Source organism: Anomaloglossus baeobatrachus, chromosome 12 (assembly GCF_048569485.1).
Source record: "Anomaloglossus baeobatrachus isolate aAnoBae1 chromosome 12, aAnoBae1.hap1, whole genome shotgun sequence".
In the NCBI taxonomy this organism is placed as follows: domain Eukaryota; kingdom Metazoa; phylum Chordata; class Amphibia; order Anura; family Aromobatidae; genus Anomaloglossus; species Anomaloglossus baeobatrachus.
In genome coordinates this window covers 68,086,961-68,113,451 of record NC_134364.1, presented here as the reverse complement: position 1 = coordinate 68,113,451, position 26,491 = coordinate 68,086,961, and the positions used below count along the sequence as shown (strand labels likewise).

At 52.0% G+C, this 26,491-nt stretch overlaps 1 protein-coding gene across 1 annotated transcript in view; it reads right to left on the bottom strand.

The window, feature by feature from the left end:
* The window catches only part of SOS2 (SOS Ras/Rho guanine nucleotide exchange factor 2), a 101,636-nt gene that overhangs the window by 5,639 nt on the left and 69,506 nt on the right, over positions 1 to 26,491 (bottom strand). Inside the window, exons 16-21 of the mRNA XM_075330536.1 lie at positions 14,717 to 14,879; positions 14,510 to 14,627; positions 13,974 to 14,146; positions 7,029 to 7,145; positions 6,293 to 6,554; positions 5,802 to 5,843 (exon numbers count right to left, since the gene is read on the bottom strand). Coding sequence (XP_075186651.1) covers positions 5,802 to 5,843; positions 6,293 to 6,554; positions 7,029 to 7,145; positions 13,974 to 14,146; positions 14,510 to 14,627; positions 14,717 to 14,879 — 875 coding nt within the window. The remainder of the gene's footprint in view (positions 1 to 5,801; positions 5,844 to 6,292; positions 6,555 to 7,028; positions 7,146 to 13,973; positions 14,147 to 14,509; positions 14,628 to 14,716; positions 14,880 to 26,491) is intronic.

The following is a 26,491-nucleotide window of genomic DNA, read 5'->3' as shown; positions in this document are numbered from 1 at the left end:
TGGCCAGCGACAAGGACAAAGAGTGCATCCGAGCGGCGCAGGGGCACCGTACGAGAAATGTAGAGTCTGAGTGCTCTCACCAGATCTAACAAGTGCAAATCCTATTCACATTGGTGAACTGGATGAGGACAAAAAGAAGGTAAGGAGATATCCTGATTGAGATGAAAGGGGGATACCACCTTAGGGAGAAATTCCGGAACCGGACGCAGAACCACCTTGTCCTGGTGAAAAACCAGGAAAGGGGCTTTGCATGACAGCGCTGCTAGCTCAGACACTCTCCGAAGTGAAGTGACTGCTACTAGAAAAACCACTTTCTGCGAAAGGCGTGAGAGAGAAATATCTCTCATTGGCTCGAATGGTGGTTTCTGAAGAACCAGCAGCACCCTGTTCAGATCCCAGGGTTCTAACGGCCGCTTGTAAGGAGGAACGATGTGACAAACCCCCTGCAGGAACGTGCGTACCTGTGGAAGTCTGGCTAGGCGCTTCTGGAAAAACACAGAGAGCGCTGAGACTTGTCCCTTAAGGGAGCCGAGCGACAAACCCTTTTCCAGTCCAGATTGAAGGAAGGACAGAAAAGTGGGCAAGGGAAAAGGCCAGGGAGAAAAACCCTGAGCAGAGCACCACGACAGGAAAATTTTCCACGTCCTGTGGTAGATCTTGGCGGACGTTGGTTTCCTAGCCTGTCTCATAGTGGCAATGACGTCTTGAGATAACCCTGAAGACGCTAGGATCCAGGACTCAATGGCCACACAGTCAGGTTGAGGGCCGCAGAATTCAGATGGAAAAACGGCCCTTGAGATAGCAAGTCTGGTCGGTCTGGTAGTGCCCACGGTTGGCCGACCGTGAGATGCCACAGATCCGGGTACCACGACCGCCTCGGCCAGTCTGGAGCGACGAGGATGACGCGGCGGCAGTCGGCCCTGATCTTGCGTAACACTCTGGGCAACAGTGCCAGCGGAGGAAACACATAAAGGGAGCTGAAACTGCGACCAATCCTGAACTAAGGCGTCTGCCGCCAGAGCTCTGGGATCTTGAGACCGTGCCATGAACGTCGGTACCTTGTTGTTGTGCCGGGACGCCATGAGGTCGACGTCCGGCACCCCCCAGCGGCAACAGATCTCCTGAAACACGTCCGGGTGAAGGGACCATTCCCCTGCGTCCATGCCCTGGCGACTGAGATAATCTGCTTCCCAGTTTTCCACGCCTGGAATGTGAACTGCAGAGATGGTGGAGGCCGTGGCTTCCACCCACATCAAAATCCGCCGGACTTCCTGGAAGGCTTGCCGACTGCGTGTGCCGCCTTGGTGGTTGATGTATGCCACCGCTGTGGAATTGTCCGACTGAATTCTGATCTGCTTGCCTTCCAGCCACTGCTGGAACGCTTTCAGGGCAAGATACACTGCCCGTATTTCCAGAACATTGATCTGAAGCGAGGACTCTTGCTGGGTCCACGTACCCTAAGCCCTGTGGTGGAGAAAAACCGCTCCCCACCCTGACAGACTCGCGTCCGTCGTGACCACCTCCCAGGATGGGGGTAGGAAGGATTTCCCCTTCGATAATGAAGTGGGAAGAAGCCACCACCGAAGGGAAGCTTTGGTCGCCTGAGAGAGGGAGACGTTCCTGTCGAGGGACGTCGGCTTCCTGTCCCATTTGCGTAGGATGTCCCATTGAAGAGGACGCAGGTGAAACTGCGCGAAAGGAACTGCCTCCATTGCTGCCACCATCTTCCCCAGGAAGTGCATGAGGCGCCTCAAGGGGTGTGACTGGCCTTGAAGGAGAGATTGTACCCCTGTCTGTAGTGACCGCTGCTTGATCAGCGGAAGCTTCACTATCGCTGAGAGGGTATGAAACTCCATGCCAAGGTATGTGAGCGATTGGGCCGGTATCAGATTTGACTTTGGAAAATTGATGATCCACCCGAAACTCTGGAGAGTCTCCAGGGTAGCGTCGAGGCTGTGTTGGCATGCCTCTTGAGAGGGTGCCTTGATCAGGAGATCGTCCAAGTAAGGGATCACCGAGTGACCCTGAGAGTGGAGGACCGCTACTACAGTAGTCATAACCTTGGTGAAAACCCGTGGGGCTGTTGCCAGGCCGAACGGCAGTGCCACGAACTGCAGGTGTTCATTTTCTATGGCGAAGCGCAAGAAGCGCTGGTGCTCTGGAGCAATCGGTACGTGGAGATAAGCATCTTTGATATCGATCGATGCAAGGAAATCTCCTTGGGACATTGAGGCGATGACGGAGCGGAGGGATTCCATCCGGAACCGCCTGGTCTTTACGTGTTTGTTGAGAAGTTTCAGGTCCAGGACAGGACGGAAAGACCCGTCCTTCTTTGGGACCACAAACAAGTTGGAGTAAAAACCGTGGCCCTGTTGCTGAAGAGGAACAGGGACCACCACCCCTTCTGCCTTCAGAATGCCCAGCGCCTGCAGAAGAGCCTCGGCTCGCTCGGGAGGCGGGGATGACCTGAAGAATCGAGTCGGGGGACGAGAGGTGAACTCTATCTTGTAACCGTGAAACAGAATGTCTCTCACCCAACGGTCTTTTACCCGTGGCAGCCAGGCGTCGCAAAAGCGGGAGAGCCTGCCACCGACCGAAGATGCGGAGTGAGGAGGCCGAAAGTCATGAGGAAGCCGCTTTGGTAGCGGCACCTCCGGTGGCCTTTTTAGGACGTGACTTAGACCGCCATGCGTCAGAGTTCCTGTGATCTTTCTGAGGCCTTTTGGACGAGGAGAATTGGGACCTGCCCGCGCCCCGAAAGGACCGAAACCTCGACTGCCCCTTCCTCTGTTGGGGTATGTTCGGTTTGGGCTGGGGTAAGGATGTATCCTTTCCCTTGGATTGTTTGATGATTTCATCCAAACGCTCGCCAAACAATCGGTCGCCAGAAATTGGCAAACTGGTTAAGCGCTTTTTGGAAACAGACTCTGCCTTCCATTCCCGTAGCCACAAGGCCCTGCGGAGTACCACCGAATTGGCGGCTGCAACCGCCGTACGGCTCGTAGAGTCCAGGACAGCATTAATAGCGTAAGACGCAAATGCCGACGTCTGAGTGGTTATGGACGCCACCTGTGGCGCGGACGTGCGTGTGGCTGCGTCAATTTGCGCTTGACCTGCTGAGATAGCTTGTAGCGCCCATACGGCTGCGAACGCTGGGGCAAAAGAAGCGCCGATAGCTTCATAGATGGATTTCAACCAGAGTTCCATCTGCCTGTCAGTGGCATCTTTGAGTGAAGCCCCATCTTCCACTGCAAGTATGGATCTAGCTGCCAGTCTGGAGATTGGAGGATCCACTTTGGGACACTGAGCCCAACTTTTGACCACGTCAGGGGGAAAAGGATAACGTGTATCCTTAAGGCGCTTAGAAAAACGCTTATCTGGACAAGCATGGTGATTCTGGACTGCCTCTCTGAAATCAGAGTGGTCCAGAAACATACTCGGTGTACGCTTGGGAAACCTGAAACGGAATTTCTCCTGCTGAGAAGCTGACTCCTCCGCCGGAGGAGCTGAGGGAGAAATATCCAACATACGATTGATGGACGCAATAAGGTCGTTCACTATGGCGTCCCCGTCCGGAGTATCAAGATTGAGAGCGGCCTCAGGATCAGAATCCTGATCAGCTGTCTCCGCATCATCAACCAGAGATTCCCCCCTCTGAGACCCTGCACAATATGATGATGTCGAGGGAAAATCTAAGCGAGCTCGCTTAGTCGGTCTGGGGCTGGGGTCTGTGTCAGAACCCTCAGCCTGGGATCCATGAGATACCCCGGGAGGACATTGTTGGTCCAGCTGAGGTGGGCCAGGGAACAAAGATTCAACAGAGTCCCTGTGCTGAGATACCGGCCTGGACTGCAAGGCTTCTAGTATCTTAGCCATAGTCTCAGAGAGTTTTGCAAACTCCGTCCCCGTCACCTGAACAGTGTTAGCAGGTGGCTCCCCCTGGGCCCCTCTTAGCAGAGGCTCCGGCTGAGTAAGAGCCACAGGGGCCGAACAGTGCACACAATGAGGGTCAGTGGAACCTGCCGGTAGCGGGGTCGTACATGCGGCGCAGGCAACATAATAAGCCTGTGTTTTGGCACCCCTGCCTTTCGTGGGCGCCATGCCATTATCTTCCCTGAGTAACACAATAGGGTATATAGCCAGAAATCAACTGTGCACCATACAGTGTAAAACATATATACCATAAACATATAATGTTACACTACTGCACAATGGGGCTAGCACCACAGGTGCTGCTTACCACCCACCTAAAGCGGTTGTGAGGCCACCAGAGTCCCTGCCTGGGTCTCCCAGACTTTGTCCCCCTCTGCAGCGTCCGAGGAACTGACAGGAATGGCTGCCGGCGTCCTGAGGAGAGGAGGGAGCCGTGGGCGTGACCCAGAAAGAGCGGGAACTGGTGCCCGCACTGTGCACAGTGAGAGGGGTAGAGTATGCAAAGCATGCTCCAGCCCTCAGTGCTGCTCGTTCTGTGCAGCGTCCCGCCCTTCCCCTGCCTGTCAGGGCTGTGGGCGGGAGGAAAGGAAACTAGGCCGCAAAAAGCCGGGGACTCTAGTAATAAACGCGGCCGCCGTAAAAGCGCGGCCGGCGTGAAAGTCCCCGGCGCACTACAAGTCCCAGCCGCGCCGCAGTGTTTCCATGGCCGCGGCGGTCAGTGCGGCAGTCCCTATACATAAACACACTCAGCAACGCTGAGTGTGTAATGGCACATATTAACCCGGTCAGCGCTGTGGTCCCCGGTGCACTAGCACACCCAGCAAAGCTGGAGTGTTGCTGTGCGCTGTCCCCACAGGGATACAGAGTACCTCCAAGTAGCAGGGCCATGTCCCTGAACGATACCCGGCTCCTATCCAGCAGGCTCCACAGGAGTTGTGGATGAAGCACGGTCTCAGTGCCTGGAGACCGATAGGATCCCACTTCACCCAGAGCCCTGAGGGGGATGGGGAAGGAAAACAGCATGTGGGCTCCAGCCTCCGTACCCGCAATGGATACCTCAACCTTACAACACCACCGACAAGAGTGGGGTGAGAAGGGAGCATGCTGGGGGCTCTATATGGGCCCACTTTTCTTCCATCCGACATGGTCAGCAGCTGCTGCTGACCAATCTGTGGAGCTGTGCGTGCGTGTCTGACCTCCTTCGCACAAAGCAAAAAACTGAGGAGCCCGTGGGAGCACGGGGGGTGTATAGGCAGAAGGGGAGGGGCTTAACACTTTTAAGTGTAATACTTTGTGCGGCCTCCGGAGGCATAGCCTATACACCCAATTGTCTGGGTCTCCCAATGGAGCGACAAAGAAAGTGGAATGTTATACATATTGATGGGCTAAAAAGGATTATAGCAGATGATTAAAATGAATCGTCAGGACCCCGACAAGTAATCTCCAATGTGGCACATACTAACGAAGGAGGACTAGTCCAGTGGGTTGTCTCTTCCCCCAGGACTAGTCCTGCCTCGGATATGCCGGGATACAACCTCAGGCGCTGTTTCACTGTCCCACTCACATCTACTTCTCTCCCTAGAATGTGAGGATGGTGGTCTGGGGGGCTGCCTTGTGTGATATTGACATTGCTCTAAAGAGCTCTAACCTAAAATGTTGGGGAGTGGATATTTATAAGATAATCTAAAAATCCACAAAATGTATTACAGTAGCTGAAGCTGGATGGTCATTTTTTGCCAGGCCCAGCAACAAAGGTCTATAATAATTTTTTTGTGTGCGTAAATCGAGACAGAACGTGACTATTTTGTGTTAGTAAATCAGCTCCATTATGTAAATAAACCCAATAAACATATGAAAATTATACTTACTGGAGTGAGGCAGGAGAACGGGTGCAAAGATACTGTTACTACCTGTAAAGACAGGAAACAAGGGGTAAGGAGTACGGGGGTACGACCCTTATAACAGAAGAAACCTTTATTACATACATTCTGTGGATTAAAGTGTAAATCTCAGTACAAAGACCCCATATCCAGCGACCATCACAGTCTGTATTTTCACTTTATTTATTTATTTTAGATATTTCGTATCAATGTTTCAGTTTGATTTCTGTTTGCCGTCAGTGAATGGAAACATACAATTACATTACTGCACAGGTAATTCATTTATCTATATTGATAGCTCAGACTTTTATGTATGAAGTGATACCAATGTTACAAAGTATTGCAGTATATAAAGAAAATGATGTTCTCATATAAAGCTCAGGAAGACTTCATAGGAGGACCAAGATGGCAGTGATGGGGGTCTTCAGCAGGCATAAACACTACCACGGCTGGAGGTGTACAGGACCGGGACGACTTACCATAGGAAATGTTCACATCACCATCTAAAAAGACACTGAGCTCAGAGGAGGCCGAGACGGGCGGTGTAGACGGAGTGTTGGGTGAAATGGGAGGAGAGGTGGTGGACTCGTGCTCAGATTCTGTGATCCTGCTGAAGCTGATCTTATACGGTTCCCTTTCCAGTGGGGTTGGGTGACCACGGAGCGTGCCAGAAGACGACAGGTGACGGCCACTGTTCGGTCTAATGCCAGGAGACTTCAATGCGTAGGTCGTTTTTCGTGGCTGTAAGAAAAAAAGTCAGAACATGGTGATTGTATAACGAGGGTGGATGGAAACGGAGCCGCACACTGCTGGACCGCCGCACACTGCTGGACCGCCGCACACTGCTGGACCGCCGCACACTGCTGGACCGCCGCACACTGCTGGACCCCCGCACACTGCTGGACCCCCGCACACTGCTGGACCCCCGCACACTGCTGGACCCCCGCACACTGCTGGACCCCCGCACACTGCTGGACCACCGCACACTGCTGGACCACCGCACACTGGAAACTCGGCCCGCACCTCTCCGCTTAACAAATCATCTATATCAGTGCACGGCCTAGAGGGATTCTCTCTGGTGGTCTCTGAATCCCCGTATCGGCTCCGTACCCTCATACCGCGCTCTGCCCCCATCAATGTATAAGATTTTCCAGGACCATTTCTATAATTAACAGCAGGGGGCGCACAGATTACAGGGAGGAAATCAATACTTACAAATCTGGGGGGCTGTCTGCAGCCTCGAGGCTCGATCTCCAGAGATTTATTAAACAGGTAGTCTGAGAAGTCTTTCTCCAAGGTGTTTCCCATGGGGTTCAGATTCTCAAAGAACCTCTGCAAGTAAACAAAATAAATGCGTTCTGCCGGTTAGTATGGTTATGACGATACCAAATTAATACAGGTTATTTTATTTTACTACTACTAAAAAAAAAGAAGGGAATTTTGTTTACTTACCGTAAATTCCTTTTCTTCTAGCTCCAATTGGGAGACCCAGACAATTGGGTGTATAGCTATTGCCTCCGGAGGCCACACAAAGTATTACACTCAAAAGTGTAAGGCCCCTCCCCTTCTGGCTATACACCCCCAGTGGGATCACTGGCTCATCAGTTTTAGTGCCAAAGCAAGAAGGAGGAAAGCCAATAACAGGTTTAAGGACCAATTCAATCCGAGGAACATCGGAGAACTGAAACCATTCCACATTAACAACATGTGTACCCGAAAAAACCGAAAAAACCCCCGAGAAAACAGGGCGGGTGCTGGGTCTCCCAATTGGAGCTAGAAGAAAAGGAATTTACGGTAAGTAAACAAAATTCCCTTCTTCTTTGTCGCTCCATTGGGAGACCCAGACAATTGGGATGTCCAAAAGCAATCCCTGGGTGGGTAAAAGAATACCTCATGATAGGGCCGTCAAACGGCTCTCTCCTACAGGTGGCCAACCGCCGCCTGAATGACTTATCTACCTAGGCTGGCGTCTGCCGAAGCGTAGGTATGCATCTGATAATGCCTGGTAAAAGTAAATAGACTCGACCAGGTGGGTGCCTGACACACCTGCTGAGCCGTAGCCTGGTGCCGTAATGCCCAGGACGCACCCACGGCTCTGGTAGAATGGGCCTTCAGCCCTGAAGGAACCGGAAGCCCAGTAGAACTGTAGGTTTCAAGAATTAGTTCCTCGATCCTCCGAGCCAGGGTGGATCTGGAAGCTTGCGACTCTTTACGCCGACCAGCGACAAGGACAAGAGTGCATCCGTGTAGAACCTGAGTGCTCTCACCAGATCCAACAGCTGCAAATCTTTCTGAAGTTGGTGGACTGGATGAGGACACAAAGAAGGTGACGTGATATCTTGATTGAGATGAGAGTGGGATACCACCTTATGGAGAAAACCCGTAATCGGGCGCAGAACTACCTTGTCCTGGTAAAGGACCAGGAAGTAAGATTTGTATGAGAGCGTTACTAGCTCGAAAACTTCTCCTAAGAGCCGTGACCGTACTAGAGAGGCCACTTCCCGTGAAAGGTGGGAAAGGGAAAATCTTTCCTAGGCTCGAAAGGCGGCTTCTGAAGAGCAAGTAGAACCTTGTTCAGATCCCAGGGCTCTAACGGCCGCTTGTACGGAGTGCTGAGAAGACAAACTCCCTGCAGGAACGTGCGTACTTGCGGAAGTCGTGCTAGGCGTTTCTGAAAAAATACAGATAGCGCTGAGACTTGTCCCGAGAGGGAGCTGAGCGACAACCCATTTTCCAACCTAGATTGCAGGAAGGAAGGAAACATAGACGATGGAACCGGCTTGGGAGAAACCCCTTGAGCCGAGTACCCAGATAAGAATATCTTCCACATCCTGTGGTCAATCTTGGCGGACGTTGGTATCCTAGTCTGTCCCATGGTGGCAACCACGTCCTGAGATAATCCTGAAGACGCAAGGCTCCAGGACTCAATGCCACACCGTCAGGTTGAGGGTCGCAGAATTCAACTGGAAAAATGGCCCTTGAGACAGCAAGTGTGATCGGTCTGGTAGTGCCTCCGGTTGGCCCACCGTGAGGTACCACCGATTCGAGTACCACGTCATCGTCGGCCAATGGAGCGACGAGGATGGCGCGGCGGCAGTCGTGCCGAACTTGCGCAGCACTCTGGGCAACAATGCCAGCGGCGTGACCCATAAGGTAGCTAGAACTGCGACCAATGCTGAACTAAGGCGTTCGCCGCCAGAGATCGAAGATTGTGAGACCGTGCCATGAAGCCGGGACGATGTTGTTGTGCCGTGACGCCATTAGGTCGACGTCCGGCATCTGTCAGCGGCGACAGATCTTGAGGAGACCATACGCCTGCGTCCATACCCTGGCGACTGAGGAAGTCTGCTTCCCAGTCTTCCCCTGGGATGTGAACTGAGGATACGGTGAATGCCGTGCCTTCCACCCACGTCAGAATCTGCCGGATTTCCTGGAAGGTTTGCCGGCTGCGTGTTCTTCCTTGGTGGTAAATGTATGCCACCGCTGTGGAGTTGTCCGATTGAATTCGGATTTGCTTGCTTTCCAGCCACTGCTGGAAGGCTAGTCGAGCAAGATACACTGCTCTGTTTTCCAGAACATTGATCTGAAGGTTGGATTATTTCTGAGTCCAAGTACCTTGAGCCCTGTGGTGGAGAAAAACTGCTCCCCACCCTGATAGACTCACGTCTGTCGTAACTACCACCCAGGATGGGAGTAGGAAGGACCTTGGGAAGTACATAAGGCGGCTCAATGTGTGCGACTGGTCCTTAAAGGAGAGATTGTAGCCTTGTCTGTAGTGAACGCTGTTGATTTAGCGTAAGCTTCACTATCGCTGAGAGAGTATGAAACTCTATGCCTAGATATGGTAGCGATTGGGTCAGGGTCGGATCTGACATTGAAAGTTGATGATCCACCCAAAACTCTGGAGAGTCTCCAGCGCAACATACGGGCAGTGTTCCCTAAGAGGGTGCCCTGACCAGGAAATCGTCCAAATACGGGATCACAGAGTGACCTTGAGAGTGCAGAACTGTCACTACTGCTGCCATGAACTTGGCGAAGACCCGTGGGGCTGTCGCCAGCAGGAAGGAAGAGTTACGAACAGAAGGTGTTCGTTTCCTATAACGAAGCGCAGAAACGCTGGTGCTCTGGATCAATCTGCACGTGGAGATAAGCATCCTGTCTATTGATGCTAGGAAACCTCCTTGGGACATTGAGGCGATGACGGAGCGGAGTATTCCATCCAGAACCGCCTGGTGCTCACGAGCTTGTTGAGCCGTTTAAGATCCAGAACGGGACGGAACGACCCGTCCTTTTTTGGCACCCGAAATAAATTGGGGCAAAAACCGTGACCTTGGTCCTGAAGAGAAACGTAGTCACCACTCCTTCTGCCTATAAAGTGCCCATCGTTTGCAGAAGCGCAACGGCTCGGCCGGGAGGTGGAGAAGTTCTGAAGAATCGAGTTGGAGGACGAAGTAAACTCTATCCTGTACCCGTGAGACAGAATGTCTCTCCCCCAACGGCCATTGACCTATGGCAGTTAAATATCGCCAAGGCGGGAGAGCCTGCTACCGAGTGCGGATGCGAAGAGAGGAGGCTGCAAGACCTGAGGAAGCCGCCTTGGAAGCGGGTTTTCAGACTGTCTGTTTTGGGCGTGACTGAGCCCGCCACGAATCTGAGCTCCTCTGATCTTTTTGAGTCCTTTTGGACGAGGGGACCCCTGCTCTGTTGGGGTTTGTTTGTCTGGGCTGAGGTAAGGATGAATCTTTACCCTTGGAGTGTTTAATGATTTCATCCAAACGCCCACCAAACAGTCGTTCCGCAGAAAAAAACAAACTGGTTAAGTACTTTTTTGGAAGCAAAATCTGCCTTCCATTGACTTAACGACCAGGGTCTGCGTAAAAACACGGAGTGAGCAGACGCCTCTGTCGTACGGCTCGTAGAGTGTAGGACAGGCGTGATCGCGTAAGACGCAAATGCAAACATTTGAGAGGTTAAGGATGCCACCTGCGGTACAGATGTACGTGTGACTGTGTCCATCTGTGTAAGACAAGCTGAAATGGCTTGGAGTGCCTCTATGGCTGCGAATGCTGGAGCCAACGGCGCGCCTACAGCCTCATAGGTGGATTTCGACCAGAGATCCATCTGTCTGTCAGCGGCATCTGTAAGTGGAACCCCATCTTCCACTGCAATTATGGATCTAGCCACAAGCCTGGAGAGTGGAGGATGTCCCTTGGGACACTGGGTCCAGCCCTTGACCACGTCAGGGGCAGGGATAACGTGTATCTTAAGCCGCTTGGAGAAGCGCTTATCTGGATAAGCGTGGTGTTTTTGGACTATCTCTCTGAAGGCAGAGTGGTCCAGAAAAATACCTAATTTACGCTTGGGATACCTGAAATAGAATTTCTCCTGCCGTACAGCTGGCTCCTTCACAGGAGGAGCTGAGGGAGAAATGACCAACATTCTATTGATGGACGCTAAGATAATACAGCATGGCGTCCCCATCAGGTGTACAGAGATTGAGAGCGGTCTCAGGATAAGACTCCTGAGCAGCTATCTCCGCTTCAGCACCCAGAGAGTCCACCTGCGGGACCCTGACCAGTGCGATGAAACTGAGGGCCGTTCAGCGAGCCCGCTTAGGCTGTCTGGGACTGTCGTCCGTGTCAGAGCCGTGACTCTGGGCTGCACGTGACCCCCCCGGAGCTGTAATTGTTCACACTGAGGGGGACCATGGATCAATGATTCAACAGTGCTCATGGTGTGAGAGACTTGTCTGGACTGCAAGGCTTCTAGTATCACAGCCATAGTCTCAGAAAATCTGTCAGTAAACACTGCAGACTTCATCCCCAGCCTCTGGATCATTAGCAGAGACTCCGGCTGAGTTGCATACAATGGGGGTGTATGTAACCTGCCGGCCATATAGCCGTACCTGCTGTACCGGCTGCATGGAAAACATGTGCTTCTGCACCTCTGTTTTCCACAGACAGTATGCTGTAATCTCCTCCGCACAATAAGGAGGAAATATACAAAAGTACGACCAAAACAGTGCAATGCATAGCGTAGAAGCATATATCTCAATGCACTTCGGCACTAGTGGGGTTAGCACCACAAGTGCTGATTAACGCCTGCTCACAGCGATTGTGTGAATCTCAGAATCCCTGTCAGGGTGTTCCCACACTTGTCTGATTTATCGCTATAGAAAGAACTGACAATAATGGCTGCCGGCGTCCTGTGTTAGAGAAGGAAGCCGTGGGCGTGCTTGAGAAAGTGCGGGAATCCGGTTTCACAGTGCACACAGTGAGAGGGGTGGAGTATGCAAAACATACTCCAGCTCTCCGGGCTGCCGTGATGTGCAGCGTCACGCCCCTACCCTGACTGGCAGGCCTGTGGGCGTTAACGAACGAACAAGGCCGCAAAAGCCGGGGACTCGATTTATAAGCGCGGCCGCCGTAAAAGCGCGGCCAGCGCGGAAGTCCCCGGCGCACCACAAGTCCCAGCCGCGTCGCAGTCCCAGCGGCCGGCGCGACCGTTCTACATAAGTCTGCCCACTCAGCTAAGCTGAAGTGAGACAATGGCACAAGCGCAGCAGCGCTGATGTCCCCGGCGCACTAACACACCCAGCAATGCTGCGGTGTGCGTGCGAAATGCACGGGGACACAGAGTACCTTGAGGAAGCAGGGCCATGTCCCTGATGTACTCCGCTCCATATCCAGCGTCTTCTCCAGGGGCTGCAGATGGAGCACGGTCTCAGTGCCTGGAGACCGTTAAAATCCCACTTCGCCCAGAGCCCTGTAACAGGGATGGGGAAGCAATCAGCATGTGGGCTCCAGCCTCCGTACCCGCAATGGGTACCTCAACCTTAACAAACACCTCCGACATAAAGTGGGGTGAGAAGGGAGCATGCTGGGGGCCCTGTATGGGCCCTCTTTTCTTCCATCCGACATAGTCAGCAGCTGCTGCTGACTAAACAGTGGAGCTATGTGTGGATGTCTGACCTCCTTGCACAAAGCATGAAAACTGATGAGCCAGTGATCCCACTGGGGGTGTATAGCCAGAAGGGGAGGGGCCTTACACTTTTGAGTGTAATACTTTGTGTGGCCTCCGGAGGCAATAGCTATACACCCAATTGTCTGGGTCTCCCAATGGAGCGACAAAGAAATATATATATATATTTTAAATTTTCACCATATTCCAAGTCAACTTTTCATCAGGACTTTTTTTTTTTTTTAAGTATTTATCGTCACCATCTTGGGGTCCATACAATTTATCTCTTAATTTTTTTGGAGGTGACATGACCAAAAAAACAAACACAAAAACAACAATTCTGCCATTTAATTAGTTTGGCCCCTTACCAATGTTTCAATACCAAATATGTATATATATTTAAAAAAAAAAAACCCACAAAAATAACAAAAATTTATTTTTTTTTTAAGATTTTGACATTTTGAGTTTGATAAAAAAAAAAAAAGGTGGCTGTTTAAATTTATCAAATATATAGAAAATGTTTACTTTTTTTTTTTTCAAAGTGTTGACCCTGCGATCATTTGATCATCTAAACAATACTCTACAATACTGTAGTATAGAGTTACTCTTGCGTGGCAGCTCTATAACAGTCGGCGTTGAGCTATATGGAGCGCAAAAAAGGAAAGCAAGCAATACAGAAATGAGTACACACCTATAAATGCAAAAATAATTTTGTTTTGACAAAGTTGTATGGAGCAGGCTCCACTTCTGTGCCCGCGCCGTACAGTAAGTGCGCACATCGCTGTATGGAGCAAGCTCAGCTCCTGTGCCCGCGCCGTACAGTAAGTGCGCACATCGCTGTATGGAGCAGGCTCAGCTCCTGTGCCCACGCCGTGCAGTAAGTGCGCACATCGCTGTATGGAGCAGGCTCCACTCCTGTGCCCGCGCCGTACAGTAAGTGCGCACAACGCTGTATGGAGCAAGCTCAGCTCCTGTGCCCGCGCCGTACAGTAAGTGCGCACATCGCTGTATAGAGCAAGCTCAGCTCCTGTGCCCACGCCGTACAGTAAGTGCGCACATCACTGTATGGAGCAAGCTCAGCTCCTGTGCCCGCGCCGTACAGTAAGTGCGCACGTTGCTGTATAAAGCAGGCTCAGCTCCTGCTCCATACAGTAAGTGCACATGTACATTGTAATCTACAGACTACTATATATTTTATACCCGGATGTCGGCTTCAACCCGCAAACAGTAAGGCTGGTTTTGGTACTGCTGGATCTCCCCGGTGATTTCGGCCACTTTTCGCCTTTTGCTGAAGTTGATCAGTTCTTTGCCGTGTCTCTTCAGGAAGTCTGGGTTCCCTTCTTCTGTCTTCAGTATATTTGTTAAATATATTCCTTGATTGACGAATTAGAAAAAAAAACATCAAAAAACAAATTCATGACCAAGGAATTAATGTTGGAGTCACACATCTGTTACAATAAAACAGAACCACAAGTCCCAGCATCTGATCCCGCTGCCAACAAGATATAATAATCTAGATCTTCTAGTCTTCTGCTTGCAAACAATAGACCCTCATGTTAAGGTTTGAAATGTTATTTCAACGTTGTGTCCATATGTTTTTTCTTTTTCCACTGATATGGCAAAAGGAAGATGGAGAACCCCACTACAAAGCACCAGGAGCCGCAGCCGCCAAAACGTGGTGCTGGACTAGGGTTGGAAGGGAAAAAAAAAAAAAAGAAAGACTAAAGACGACATACCAAAAAAAGGCACACACGGTGGGTTGATTGACTTGAGTTTTGCCAAATACTTCTTGAAGTGATCCTGACTGAGCTCCACCGCTTCATCAAGTATCTTCTTCTTCCTTTCCTGCAACGCCTGAGGGAGATAACCGGACACAGATCACATCATCATCCTCATATGAACAGGTCCGGTCAGCAGATATGGATGGGAAATCCACCGCTCACCTCGAAGGTGTGATCCAGGCGATAGACGGGGACGGAGTTCACCGCGCTCACAATCTCCAAGACGCCATTAAAATTGTTCAAATCTTGAAAAACCTGAAGAATTTCGATAATTCGACTGAAAACTGCCACGCGCTCCTCGAAGTTGTCAGTCTCCACAAGACACCTGCCGACAGGAAAGAAGCAGACGGCAGACATTATTTGTTACATATAATTATTGGAAATCCCCCTCCCCCCCCACTCGGAGCTTTCAGAAAAAAAAAATAAGAAATTTGTTTTGTGTTGTATTATTGTTATTTGTGTGAAGGCTTGTAGTTTACTTACTGCACCTACAGAACATTTTCAGCTTTACAATTTTCTTTATTTTTGTATTAGGAAAAGAGGAGAATGTTTAAATCTATTTAGTAATCTTTTGTTTATTGTTTTCCTGTCCTATTAGAGGAGCTTGCTGTAAATTTGTAACTCAGTTTACGAGAAAGCTTTGCTGTACGAGCAAATACTCACCGCACACACTTCCGGTTCCGTACTTTCACCGTGCTCTGACCTGCTCTTGCAGTCCACACAAACACGCATGCACGCACACACACATATATATACACACACACACACACGTGCTCACACACACACACACACACGTGCTCACACACACTATGCTCACCTTACCTTCCGTTCCATCGGCACCCTCATGGTTCTTGTAGTTCGCCGGTACAGGATGTGTATCGGGTAACCATCGCAACTATGGAGGAACTTCTGCTTTCAGCAGCTACTCAAAGGCAGCGCACTGGCTAATTATACGCAAAAGGCTCCTGCCTTTGACATCAGCGCTCTGGCAGCGGAAGCGCCGGCATCAGTAGCGATGGTTACATCCTGTACCGGCGAACTACAAGAACCATGAGGCCAGCGATGGAATGGAAGGTAAGGTGAGCATAATATGTGTGTGTGTGTGTGTTTGTGCATGTGTGGAATGGCACAATAGGGGACCGGATGGGACATTGAACAAGTTGTGGAACGAATTGTCTGAGCTTGCATTATTTCCTATGGGAAATCTTGCTTTGATAGACGAGTAACTTGGTTTACAAGCACAGTCCCAGAACGGATTGTTCTCTTAAACTAAGGTTCCACTGTATCTGGTAAAAATTCTAGTCTGATTTAAAGTACAGAAATGGTGGCACCAGGAACCTTCAGAAGGTCAACAGCCACCACGGGCACCCACTGGCACCCTGCGATTGCGCTACTTAATCAAGAGATTGAGAAAGGCATTGACATGATAATACTGCAGCGATCGGATCTAGCACCAAATCACTGAGAGGCAAGTGCTGGCTGTTTATCACAGCTGGCGCCTACCCGGTGTGGAGCAAGGCTCAGCTTCTTACATTCACATTTGATTATTGACCCAAGCAGTACTCTTAACTGAAGAGGAGCATGGTAGTGCCCGCTCATCACTAGTTACGAGTACAGAGCACCTGAGCATGGTAGTGCCCTCTCATCACTAGTTACGAGTACTGAGCACCCGAGCATGGTAGTGCCCTCTCATCACTAGTTACGAGTACAGAGCATCCGAGCATGGTAGTACCCTCTCATCACTAGTTACGAGTACTGAGCACTCGAGCACGGTAGTGCCCTCTCATCACTAGTTACGAGTACTGAGCACCCGAGCATGGTAGTGCCCTCTCATCACTAGTTACGAGTACAGAGCATCCGAGCATGGTAGTACCCTCTCATCACTAGTTACGAGTACTGAGCACTCGAGCACGGTAGTGCCCTCTCATCACTAGTTACGAGTACTGAGCACCCGAGCATGGTAGTGCCCTCTCATCACTAGTTACGAGTACAGAGCACCCGAGCATGGTAGCGCCCTCTCATCACTAGTTACGAGAACAGAGCACCCGAGCATGGTAGTGCCCTCTCATCACTAGTTACGAGTACTGAGCACCTGAGCATGGTAGTGCCCGCTCATCACTAGTTACGAGTACTGAGCACCTGAGCATGGTAGTGCCCGCTCATCACTAGTAACGAGTACTGAGCACCTGAGCATGGTAGTGCCTGCTCATCAGTAGTTACAAGTACGGAGCATAGTACTTCCCACTCGTCAATACCTAGGATGCAATACGTCCCTTGTTGGAAAAGAAGGGAATTTTGTTTACTTACCGTAAATTCCTTTTCTTCTAGCTCCAATTGGGAGACCCAGACAATTGGGTGTATAGCTACTGCCTCCGGAGGCCACACAAAGTATTACACTTAAAAGTGTAAGGCCCCTCCCCTTCTGGCTATACACCCCCCCCGTGGGATCACGGGCTCCTCAGTTTTAGTGCAAAAGCAAGAAGGAGGAAAGCCAATAACTGTTTTAAATACAAATTCAACCCGAGAAACAGCCTCGGAGAACTGAACTGTTCAACATGAACAACATGTGCACCCGAAAAAAACAAACTTCCTAAGAAAACAGGGCGGGTGCTGGGTCTCCCAATTGGAGCTAGAAGAAAAGGAATTTACGGTAAGTAAACAAAATTCCCTTCTTCTTTGTCGCTCCTAATTGGGAGACCCAGACAATTGGGACGTCCAAAAGCAGTCCCTGGGTGGGTAAAAGAATACCTCGTGATAGGGCCGTCAAACAGCCCTTTCCTACAGGTGAGCCACCGCCGCCTGAAGGACTTGTCTACCTAGGCCGGCATCCGCCGAAGCGTAGGTATGCACCTGATAATGCTTGGTAAAAGTGTGCAGACTCGACCAGGTAGCCGCCTGGCACACCTGCTGAGCCGTAGCCTGGTGCCGTAATGCCCAGGACGCACCCACGGCTCTGGTAGAATGGGCCTTCAGCCCTGATGGAATCGGAAGCCCAGCCGAACGGTAGGTGTGAAGAATTGGTTCCTTGATCCACCGCGCAAGGGTGGATTTGGAAGCTTGCGACCCTTTACGCTGACCAGCGACAAGGACAAAGAGTGCATCCGAGCGGCGCAGAGACGCCGTGCGGGAAATGTAGATCCTGAGTGCGCTCACCAGATCCAATAAATGCAAACCCTTTTCAAATTGGTGAACTGGATGCGGACACAAAGACGGTAAAGTGATATCTTGATTGAGATGAAAGGAAGATACCACCTTGGGAAGAAATTCTGGAATTGGACGCAGAACTACCTTGTCCTGGTGAAACACCAAGAATGGAGATCTGCATGATAACGCCGCCAGCTCGGACACTCTCCGAAGAGACGTGACCGCCACTAGAAAGGCCACTTTCTGTGAAAGACGAGAAAGGGAAACCTCCTTCATAGGCTCGAAAGGCGGCTTCTGGAGAGCAATTAGAACCTTGTTCAGGTCCCAGGGCTCCAACGGCCGCTTGTAAGGGGGGACGATATGACAAACCCCTTGCAGGAACGTGCGTACCTGAGGAAGTCGCGCCAGGCGTTTCTGAAAAAATACGGATAGCGCGGAGACTTGACCTTTAAGGGAGCCAAGCGACAAACCTTTTTCCAACCCAGACTGCAGGAAGGAAAGAAAAGTAGGCAATGCAAAAGGCCAGGGAGAAACTCCCTGAGCAGAGCACCAAGATAGGAATATCCTCCACGTCCTGTGGTAGATCTTGGCGGAGGATGGCTTCCTAGCCTGTCTCATGGTGGCAATCACTTCATGAGATAAACCTGAGGCCGCTAGGATCCAGGACTCAATGGCCACACAGTCAGGTTCAGGGCCGCAGAATTCAGAATTCAGATGGAAAAACGGCCCTTGAGACAGCAAGTCTGGACGGTCTGCCCACGGATGGCCTACCGTGAGGTGCCAAAGATCCGGGTACCACGACCTCCTTGGCCAGTCTGGAGCGACGAGAATGGCGCGGCGGCAGTCGGACCTGATTTTGCGGAACACTCTGGGCAACAATGCCAGAGGTGGGAACACATACGGTAGCCGGAACTGCGACCAATCTTGAACTAAGGCGTCTGCCGCCAGAGCTCGGTGATCGTGAGACCGTGCCATGAAAACCGGGACTTTGTTGTTGTGCCGTGACGCCATCAGGTCGACGTCCGGCATCCCCCAGCGGCGACAGATCTCCTGAAACACGTCCGGGTGAAGGGACCATTCCCCTGCGTCCATGCCCTGACGACTGAGAAAGTCTGCTTCCCAGTTTTCTACGCCTGGGATGTGGACTGCGGATATGGTGGATGCCGTGTCTTCCACCCACGTCAGAATCCGCCGGACTTCCTGGAAGGCTTGCCGACTGCGTGTTCCCCCTTGGTGGTTGATGTATGCCACCGCTGTGGAGTTGTCCGACTGAATTCGGATCTGCTTGCCTTCCAGCCACTGTTGGAAGGCTTGTAGGGCAAGATAGACTGCTCTGATTTCCAGAACATTGATCTGAAGGGTGGACTCTTTCCGAGTCCACGTACCTTGAGCCCTGTGGTGGAGAAACACTGCTCCCCACCCTGATAGACTCGCATCTGTCGTGACCACCGCCCAGGATGGGGGTAGGAACGACTTTCCTTTTGACAATGAGGTGGGAAGAAGCCACCACCGGAGAGATTCCTTGGCTGCCTGAGAGAGGGAGACCTCCCTGTCGAGGGACGTTGACTTCCCGTCCCATTGGCGGAGAATGTCCCATTGTAATGGACGCAGATGAAACTGCGCAAAAGGAACTGCTTCCATTGCTGCTACCATCTTCCCTAGGAAGTGCATGAGGCGCCTCAAGGGGTGCGACTGGCCCTGCAGGAGAGATTTCACCCCTGTCTGTAGCGAGCACTGTTTGTCCAGTGGAAGTTTCACTATCGCTGAGAGAGTATGAAACTCCATGCCAAGATATATTAGTGATTGGGTCGGGGTTAGATTTGACTTTGAAAAGTTGATGATCCACCCGAAACTCTGGAGAGTCTTCAGTGCCACGTTCAGGCTGTGTTGGCATGCCTCTTGAGAGGGTGCCTTGATAAGTAGATCGTCTAAATACGGGATCACAGAGTGACCTTGCGAGTGCAGGACTGCTACTACTGCTGCCATGACCTTGGTGAAGACCCGAGGGGCTGTCGCCAGCCCGAAAGGTAGAGCTACGAACTGCAGGTGTTCGCTTCCTATAACGAAGCGTAGAAAACGCTGATGCTCTGGTGCAATCGGCACGTGGAGATAAGCATCCTTGATGTCTATTGATGCTAGGAAATCTCCTTGAGACATTGAGGCGATAACGGAGCGGAGAGATTCCATCCGGAACCTCCTGGTTTTTACGTGTTTGTTGAGCAGCTTTAGATCCAGGACGGGACGGAACGACCCGTCTTTCTTTGGCACCACAAACAAATTGGAGTAAAAACCGTGGCCTTGTTCCTGAAGAGGAACGGAAGTCACCACTCCTTCCGCCTTTAGAGCGGACACCGCTTGCAGCAGAGCATCGGCTCGGTCGGGCGGTGGAGAAGTTCTGAAGAAACGAGTTGGAGGACGAGAGCTGAACTCTATCCTGTACCCGTGAGACAGAATGTCTCTCACCCAACGGTCTTTGACCTGTGACAGCCAAATGTCGCCAAAGCGGGAGAGCCTGCCACCGACCGAGGATGCGGAGAGAGGAGACTGAAAGTCATGAGGAAGCCGTCTTGGTAACGGTTCTTCCGGCTGGCTTTTTTGGGCGTGATTGAGTCCGCCAAGAATCTGAGCTCCTCTGATCCTTTTGAGTCCTTTTGGACGAGTAGAATTGGGACCTGCCTGAGCCTCGAAAGGACCGAAAACCAGACTGTCCCCTCCTCTGTTGGGGTTTGTTTTGTCTGGGTTGCGGTAAGGCTGAATCCTTACCCTTGGAGTGTTTAATGATTTCATCCAAACGCTCACCAAACAATCGGTCACGAGAAAAAGGCAAACTGGTTAAGCACTTCTTGGAAGAAGAATCTGCCTTCCATTCTCTCAACCACAGGGCTCTGCGTAAAACCACGGAGTTGGCTGACGCCACCGCCGTACGGCTCGTAGAGTCTAGGACAGCATTAATCGCGTAAGACGCGAATGCAGACATTTGAGAGGTCAATGGTGCCACCTGCGGAGCAGATGTACGTGTGACCGTGTCGACCTGTGTAAGGCCAGCTGAAATAGCTTGGAGTGCCCATACGGCTGCGAATGCTGGCGCCAACGACGCTCCAATAGCTTCATAGATGGATTTTAACCAGAGCTCCATCTGTCTGTCAGTGGCATCTTTAAGTGCCGCCCCATCTTCCACTGCAACTAGAGATCTGGCTGCAAGCCTGGAGATTGGAGGGTCCACCTTGGGACACTGTGTCCAGCCCTTGACCACGTCAGGGGGAAAAGGATAGCGCGTATCTTTAAGCCGTTTGGAGAAACGCTTATCTGGATAAGCGTGGTGTTTCTGGATTGCGTCTCTAAAGTCAGAGTGGTCCAGAAAAGTGCTTAATTTACGCTTAGGATACCTGAAATGGAATTTCTCCTGCTGTGAAGCTGCCTCCTCCGCAGGAGGAGCTTGTGGAGAAATATCTAACATCTTATTGATGGACGCTATAAGATCATTCACTATGGCGTCACCATCCGGGGTATCTAGATTGAGAGCGGCCCCAGTATCAGAATCCTGATCAGTTACATCCGCCTCATCACACAGAGAGTCGTCCCGCTGGGACCCTGACCAGTGTGATGAAGTTGAGGGTCGCTCATAACGAGCCCGCTTAGGTTGTCTGGCACTGTCGTCCGAGTCAGAGCCGTCACCCTGGGGTGCATGTGACACCCCCGGAGCTAGGAAGTGTTCCAGCTGAGGGGGACCAGGGGGCAATGAACCAACAGTGCCCATGGTCTGAGTTACTGGTCTAGACTGCAATGTTTCAAGAATTTTAGACATAGTCATAGACAATCTGTCAGCAAAAGCTGCAAACTCCGTCCCTGTCACCTGGACAGCATTCACAGGTGGTTCTCCCTGGGTCACCTCTAGCAGAGGCCCCGGCTGAGCAATTGCCACAGGGGCCGAGCACTGCACACAATGGGGGTCAGTGGAACCTGCCGGTAGAGCAGCCCCACATGCGGTACAGGCAGCATATAAAGTCCGTGCCTTGGCACTTTTGCTTTTTGCGGACGACATGCTGTTGTCTCCTTGAGAAATCTAAGGAGGGTATATAGCAGAAAATCACCAGCGACCGTACAGTGTAAAGTATTGCCAGCACAAAATACAAAGTACACTATGGCACAAGTGGGGGAGAGCCCTTGAGGGCTGCTTACCGCCCGCTGAAAAGCGGGTGTGAGGTCGTAGAATCCCTTGTCTGGGTCTCCCAGCCTCCCCTCTGCAGCTCAGCGTGCAGGCAGGAATGGCTGCCGGCGTCCTGTGAAGAGGGGCGGACCGTGGGCGTGCCACAAACAAAAGTGCGGGAAACTGCGTCCCACTGTGCCTAGTGTGAGGGCTGGAGTATGTAAAACAGACTCCAGCTCTTAGCGCTGCTGGTCTGTACAGCGTCCCGCCCTCCTCCTGACTGGCAGGTCTGGGGGCGGGAACGATACGAACTAGGCCGCAAAAGCCGGGGACTGTAGTAATCTAGCGCGGCCGTCATATATGCACGGCCAGCGCGGAAGTCCCCGGCGCACCACAAATCCCAGCCGCGACGCAGTAAACACTGACCCCAGCGGCCGGATCGGCCGATCGTACTAAGTCTCCTCACTCAGCAGAGCTGTAGTGAGTAACGGCACAAGCGCAGCAGCGCTGTTTACCCCGGCGCACTAACACACCCAGCAATGCTGCAGTGTGCGTGCGGTAAGCACGGGGACACGGAGTACCTTAATAAAGCAGGGTCCTGTCCCTGAGGAAACTCCGCTCCGTATCCAGCAGATCCTCCAGGGGCTGTGGATGGAGCACGGTCTCAGTGCCCGGAGACCGGTCAAGTCCCACTTCACCCAGAGCCCTAATGGGGATGGGGAAGGAATCAGCATGTGGGCTCCAGCCTCCGTACCCGCAATGGGTACCTCAACCTTAACAAACACCGCCGACCGCAAGTGGGGTGAGAAGGGAGCATGCTGGGGGCCCCCGTATGGGCCCTCTTTTCTTCCATCCGACATAGTCAGCAGCTGCTGCTGACTAAACAGTGGAGCTATGCGTGCATGTCTGACCTCCTTCGCACAAAGCATAAAACTGAGGAGCCCGTGATCCCACGGGGGGGTGTATAGCCAGAAGGGGAGGGGCCTTACACTTTTAAGTGTAATACTTTGTGTGGCCTCCGGAGGCAGTAGCTATACACCCAATTGTCTGGGTCTCCCAATTAGGAGCGACAAAGAAAAAGAGAATTTTGTTAACTTACCGTAAATTCTTTTTCTTATAGTTCCGTATTGGGAGACCCAGACATTGGGTGTATAGCTTCTGCCTCCGGAGGACACACAAAGTACTACACTCAAAAGTGTAGCTCCTCCCTCTGAGCTTATACACCTCCTGGAGAACCAGATCTAGCCAGTTTAGTGCAAAAGCTGAAGGAGAATAGCCACCCACAAGTAAAAACAGAGCAAGAACCGGAACAACCGGAGCCTCTCTCTACGACAACAGCCGGTGATAACACATGGAACAAGAAACTTCCAACAGGCAACAGGGAGGGTGCTGGGTCTCCCAATACGGAACTATAAGAAAAAGAATTTACGGTAAGTAAACAAAATTCTCTTTTTCTTTATCGTTCCTATGGGAGACCCAGACATTGGGACGTCTCAAAGCAGTCCATGGGTGGGAATAAACAGAAAAACTGAGAAGTAGGCGGAGCCTAAGACAGAGAGAGGGGCCGAAGCCACCACTGAAGAGAGCTCCTGGTCTGTGGCGACAGAGCCACTAGCCTGTGCAAGGAGGAAGGCCGCTTGTCCCAACAGCGGAGAATGTCCAGCTGCAGAGGACGCAGATGGAACTGGGCAAAGGGAACAGCCTCCATTGACGCCACCATTTGACCCAGCACCTGCATCAGGTGCCTGATGGAATAACGGCGGGGCCTCAGCAGAGAGCGCACCGCCAGTTGGAGGGACTGCTGTTTGACTAAGGGCAGCTTCACAAGTGCCGGCAGAGTCTCGAACTGCATCCCTAGGTACTTGAGCCTCTGGGTCGGAGTCAGAGTGGACTTGGGCAGATTGACAAGCCACCCGAATTGGGCTAGAGTGGCGAGAGTGAGCGAGACACTGCGCTGACAGTCTGTGCTGGATGAAGCCTTGACTAGAAGGTTGTCCAGGTAAGGAATCACAGCCAACCCCTGGAGGTGCAGAACCGCAACCACTGCTGCCATGACCTTGGTGAATACCCGAGGGGCCGTGGCTAACCCGAAGGGGAGAGCCACGAATTGGAAATGTTCCTCTCAGATTGCAAAACGTAGCCAACGCTAGTGTGAAACTGCAATTGGCACGTGCAGATAGGCATCTCTGATGTCGATGGATGCCAGGAAATCCCCTTGGGTCATTGAGGCAATGACTGATCGCAGAGACTCCATGCGAAAATGCCGCACCTGTACATGCTTGTTGAGAAGCTTGAGATCCAGGATGGGCCGGAAGGAACCGTCCTTTTTGGGAACTAGGAAGATATTTGAGTAGAAACCTCTGAACCGTTCCCGGACGGGAACCGGTACAATTACTCCGTTGGCCTGCAAGGATGCCACGGCCTGCGAGAAGGCGGCGGCCTTGGAGCAGGGGGGAGTGGACAGAAAAAATCTGTTTGGCGGGCTGGAAGAGAATTCTATCCTGTAGCCGTGGGAGATGATATCCCGCACCCACTGATCGGAGACGTGTTGAAACCACACATCGCCAAAGTGGGAGAGCCTGCCACCGACCAAGGACGTTGCTGGCGCGGCCAGATAGTCAAGAGGAGGCTGCCTTAGTGGCAGCAGCTCCTGCGGTCTTCTGTGGACGCGCTTTTGTGCGCCAGCTGTATTTTTGGTCCTTGGCTGAGTTAGTGGACGAGGCCGAGGGCTTAGAGGACGACCAGTTGGAGGAACGAAAGGAACGAAACCTCGACTGATTCCTACCCTGGACAGGTTTCCTGGTTTTGGTTTGTGGCATGGAAGTACTCTTCCCGCCAGTAGCTTCCTTAATAATTTCATCCAGCTGTTCACCGAACAGCCTGGACCCAGCAAAAGGGAGTCCAGCAAGGAACTTCTTCGAGGAAGCATCTGCCTTCCACTCTCGAAGCCACAGGATCCTGCGGATAGCGAGGGAATTAGCCGAAGCCACCGCAGTGCGGTGAGAAGCCTCCAGCATGGCAGACATGGCATAGGATGAAAAAGCTGAAGCTTGGGAAGTTAAAGCAACCATTTTGGGCATAGAGTCCCTGGTGAGGGAATGCATCTCCTCTAGAGAAGCAGAGATGGCCTTGAGAGCCCACACTGCTGCAAAAGTTGGGGAGAACGAGGCCCCCGCAGCTTCATACACAGATTTGGCCAGAAGGTCAACCTGGCGGTCAGTGGAATCCTTAAGGGAGGTGCCGTCAGCCACTGATACAACGGTCCGGGCTGATAGCCTAGACACCGGAGGGTCTACCTTTGGTGAATGAGCCCACTCCTTGACCACCTCAGGTGGAAATGGAAACCGGTCATCAGAACCACGCTTTGGGAAGCGTTTGTCAGGACAGGCCCTAGGCTTGGACACAGCGGCCTGAAAATTGGAGTGGTTAAAGAACACACTCTTTGTCCTCTTAGGTGAGGTAAACTGGTGCTTTTCTGCCAGAGAGGGTTGCTCCTCTGATACTGGCGGATTGAGATCCAGTACAGAATTAATGGACGCAATCAAATCACTAACATCTGAGTCACTTTCGGACAGATCAATGGGGCACATGGAGTTAGCCTCTGAGCCCCCTGTAAAGGCATCCTCCTCGTCCTGCGAGTCAGCTCCTGAATCAGAGCCGCGGGACGAGGAAGCCCTACGTCTCCTTTTAGGAGGACGGGGTCTGGGACCAGATGATGAATCCTCTATGAGCTCCGCTGAGAGAGCCCTAGCAGCAGAGGCACCCTGTGAAGGGGGCTGATGCATGTTCAGCAAAGTCCTGGACAGCTGTCCCATGGAGTCGGCAAAAGACTGGGAGATAGACCTAGAAAAGGATTCTACCCAAGCCGGGGGTTCAGCCACAGGGACCGGAGCAGCCTGAGAGACCACTGGGGGGGGCGATTCCAGGCTGAGGCATCGTCAGGTTAGAGCAGGCATCACAATGTGGATAGGTGCTCGGTTCAGGCAGTAGGAGCTTACATGCAGTGCATACTGAATACAGCTTTGGAGCCTTGCTCCTCGTGTGAGACATGCTGCTGAAGTGGGGGCTCACCAGAATGACCCCCAGAGAGTATATACAGAAGGTCCACAACCGGAGGTTGTGGCTTACCAGACCGCTGGAGTGGTTTGTGTGCCCTCCAGATCCCAAAGCCCGGACTCCCAAGCACCTCAGCAGGGATGCTGCAGCCAGCGCTGATCGCAGGGAAGAACGCTGAGAAAATGGCGCCGGAGTGAAGAGAGGGGGCGGGACTCACTCTGAGAGCGGGATCTGGAGGGCCATAGAGACCTACAGGGGAGGAGACATGAACTCAGTGAGGAGTGTCTCTCCCCTGTGTAGAACGGCCGCTGGGCGGAGCCTCACTGTCCCTCTGCATGAATGACATGCGAGGGCAGTGAAACCGAAAGTAGGCCTCCGGCGAAGCCGGGGCCTAAATTTGAGCGGTGCGGCCGGCATGCAGGCACCATCGGCGCGGTTCTCAGGCGACAGCCAGAGAACCCGCCGGAAATGTCACAAAAAACACTCAGCACACTCTCCCCAACAATAAAGTACAAGGGACCCCCATATATAAACGTCTCAGGTACTTAGCTTGCTGAGACGCAGGGTTCCAAGTCCCTGGGGATGAGTGC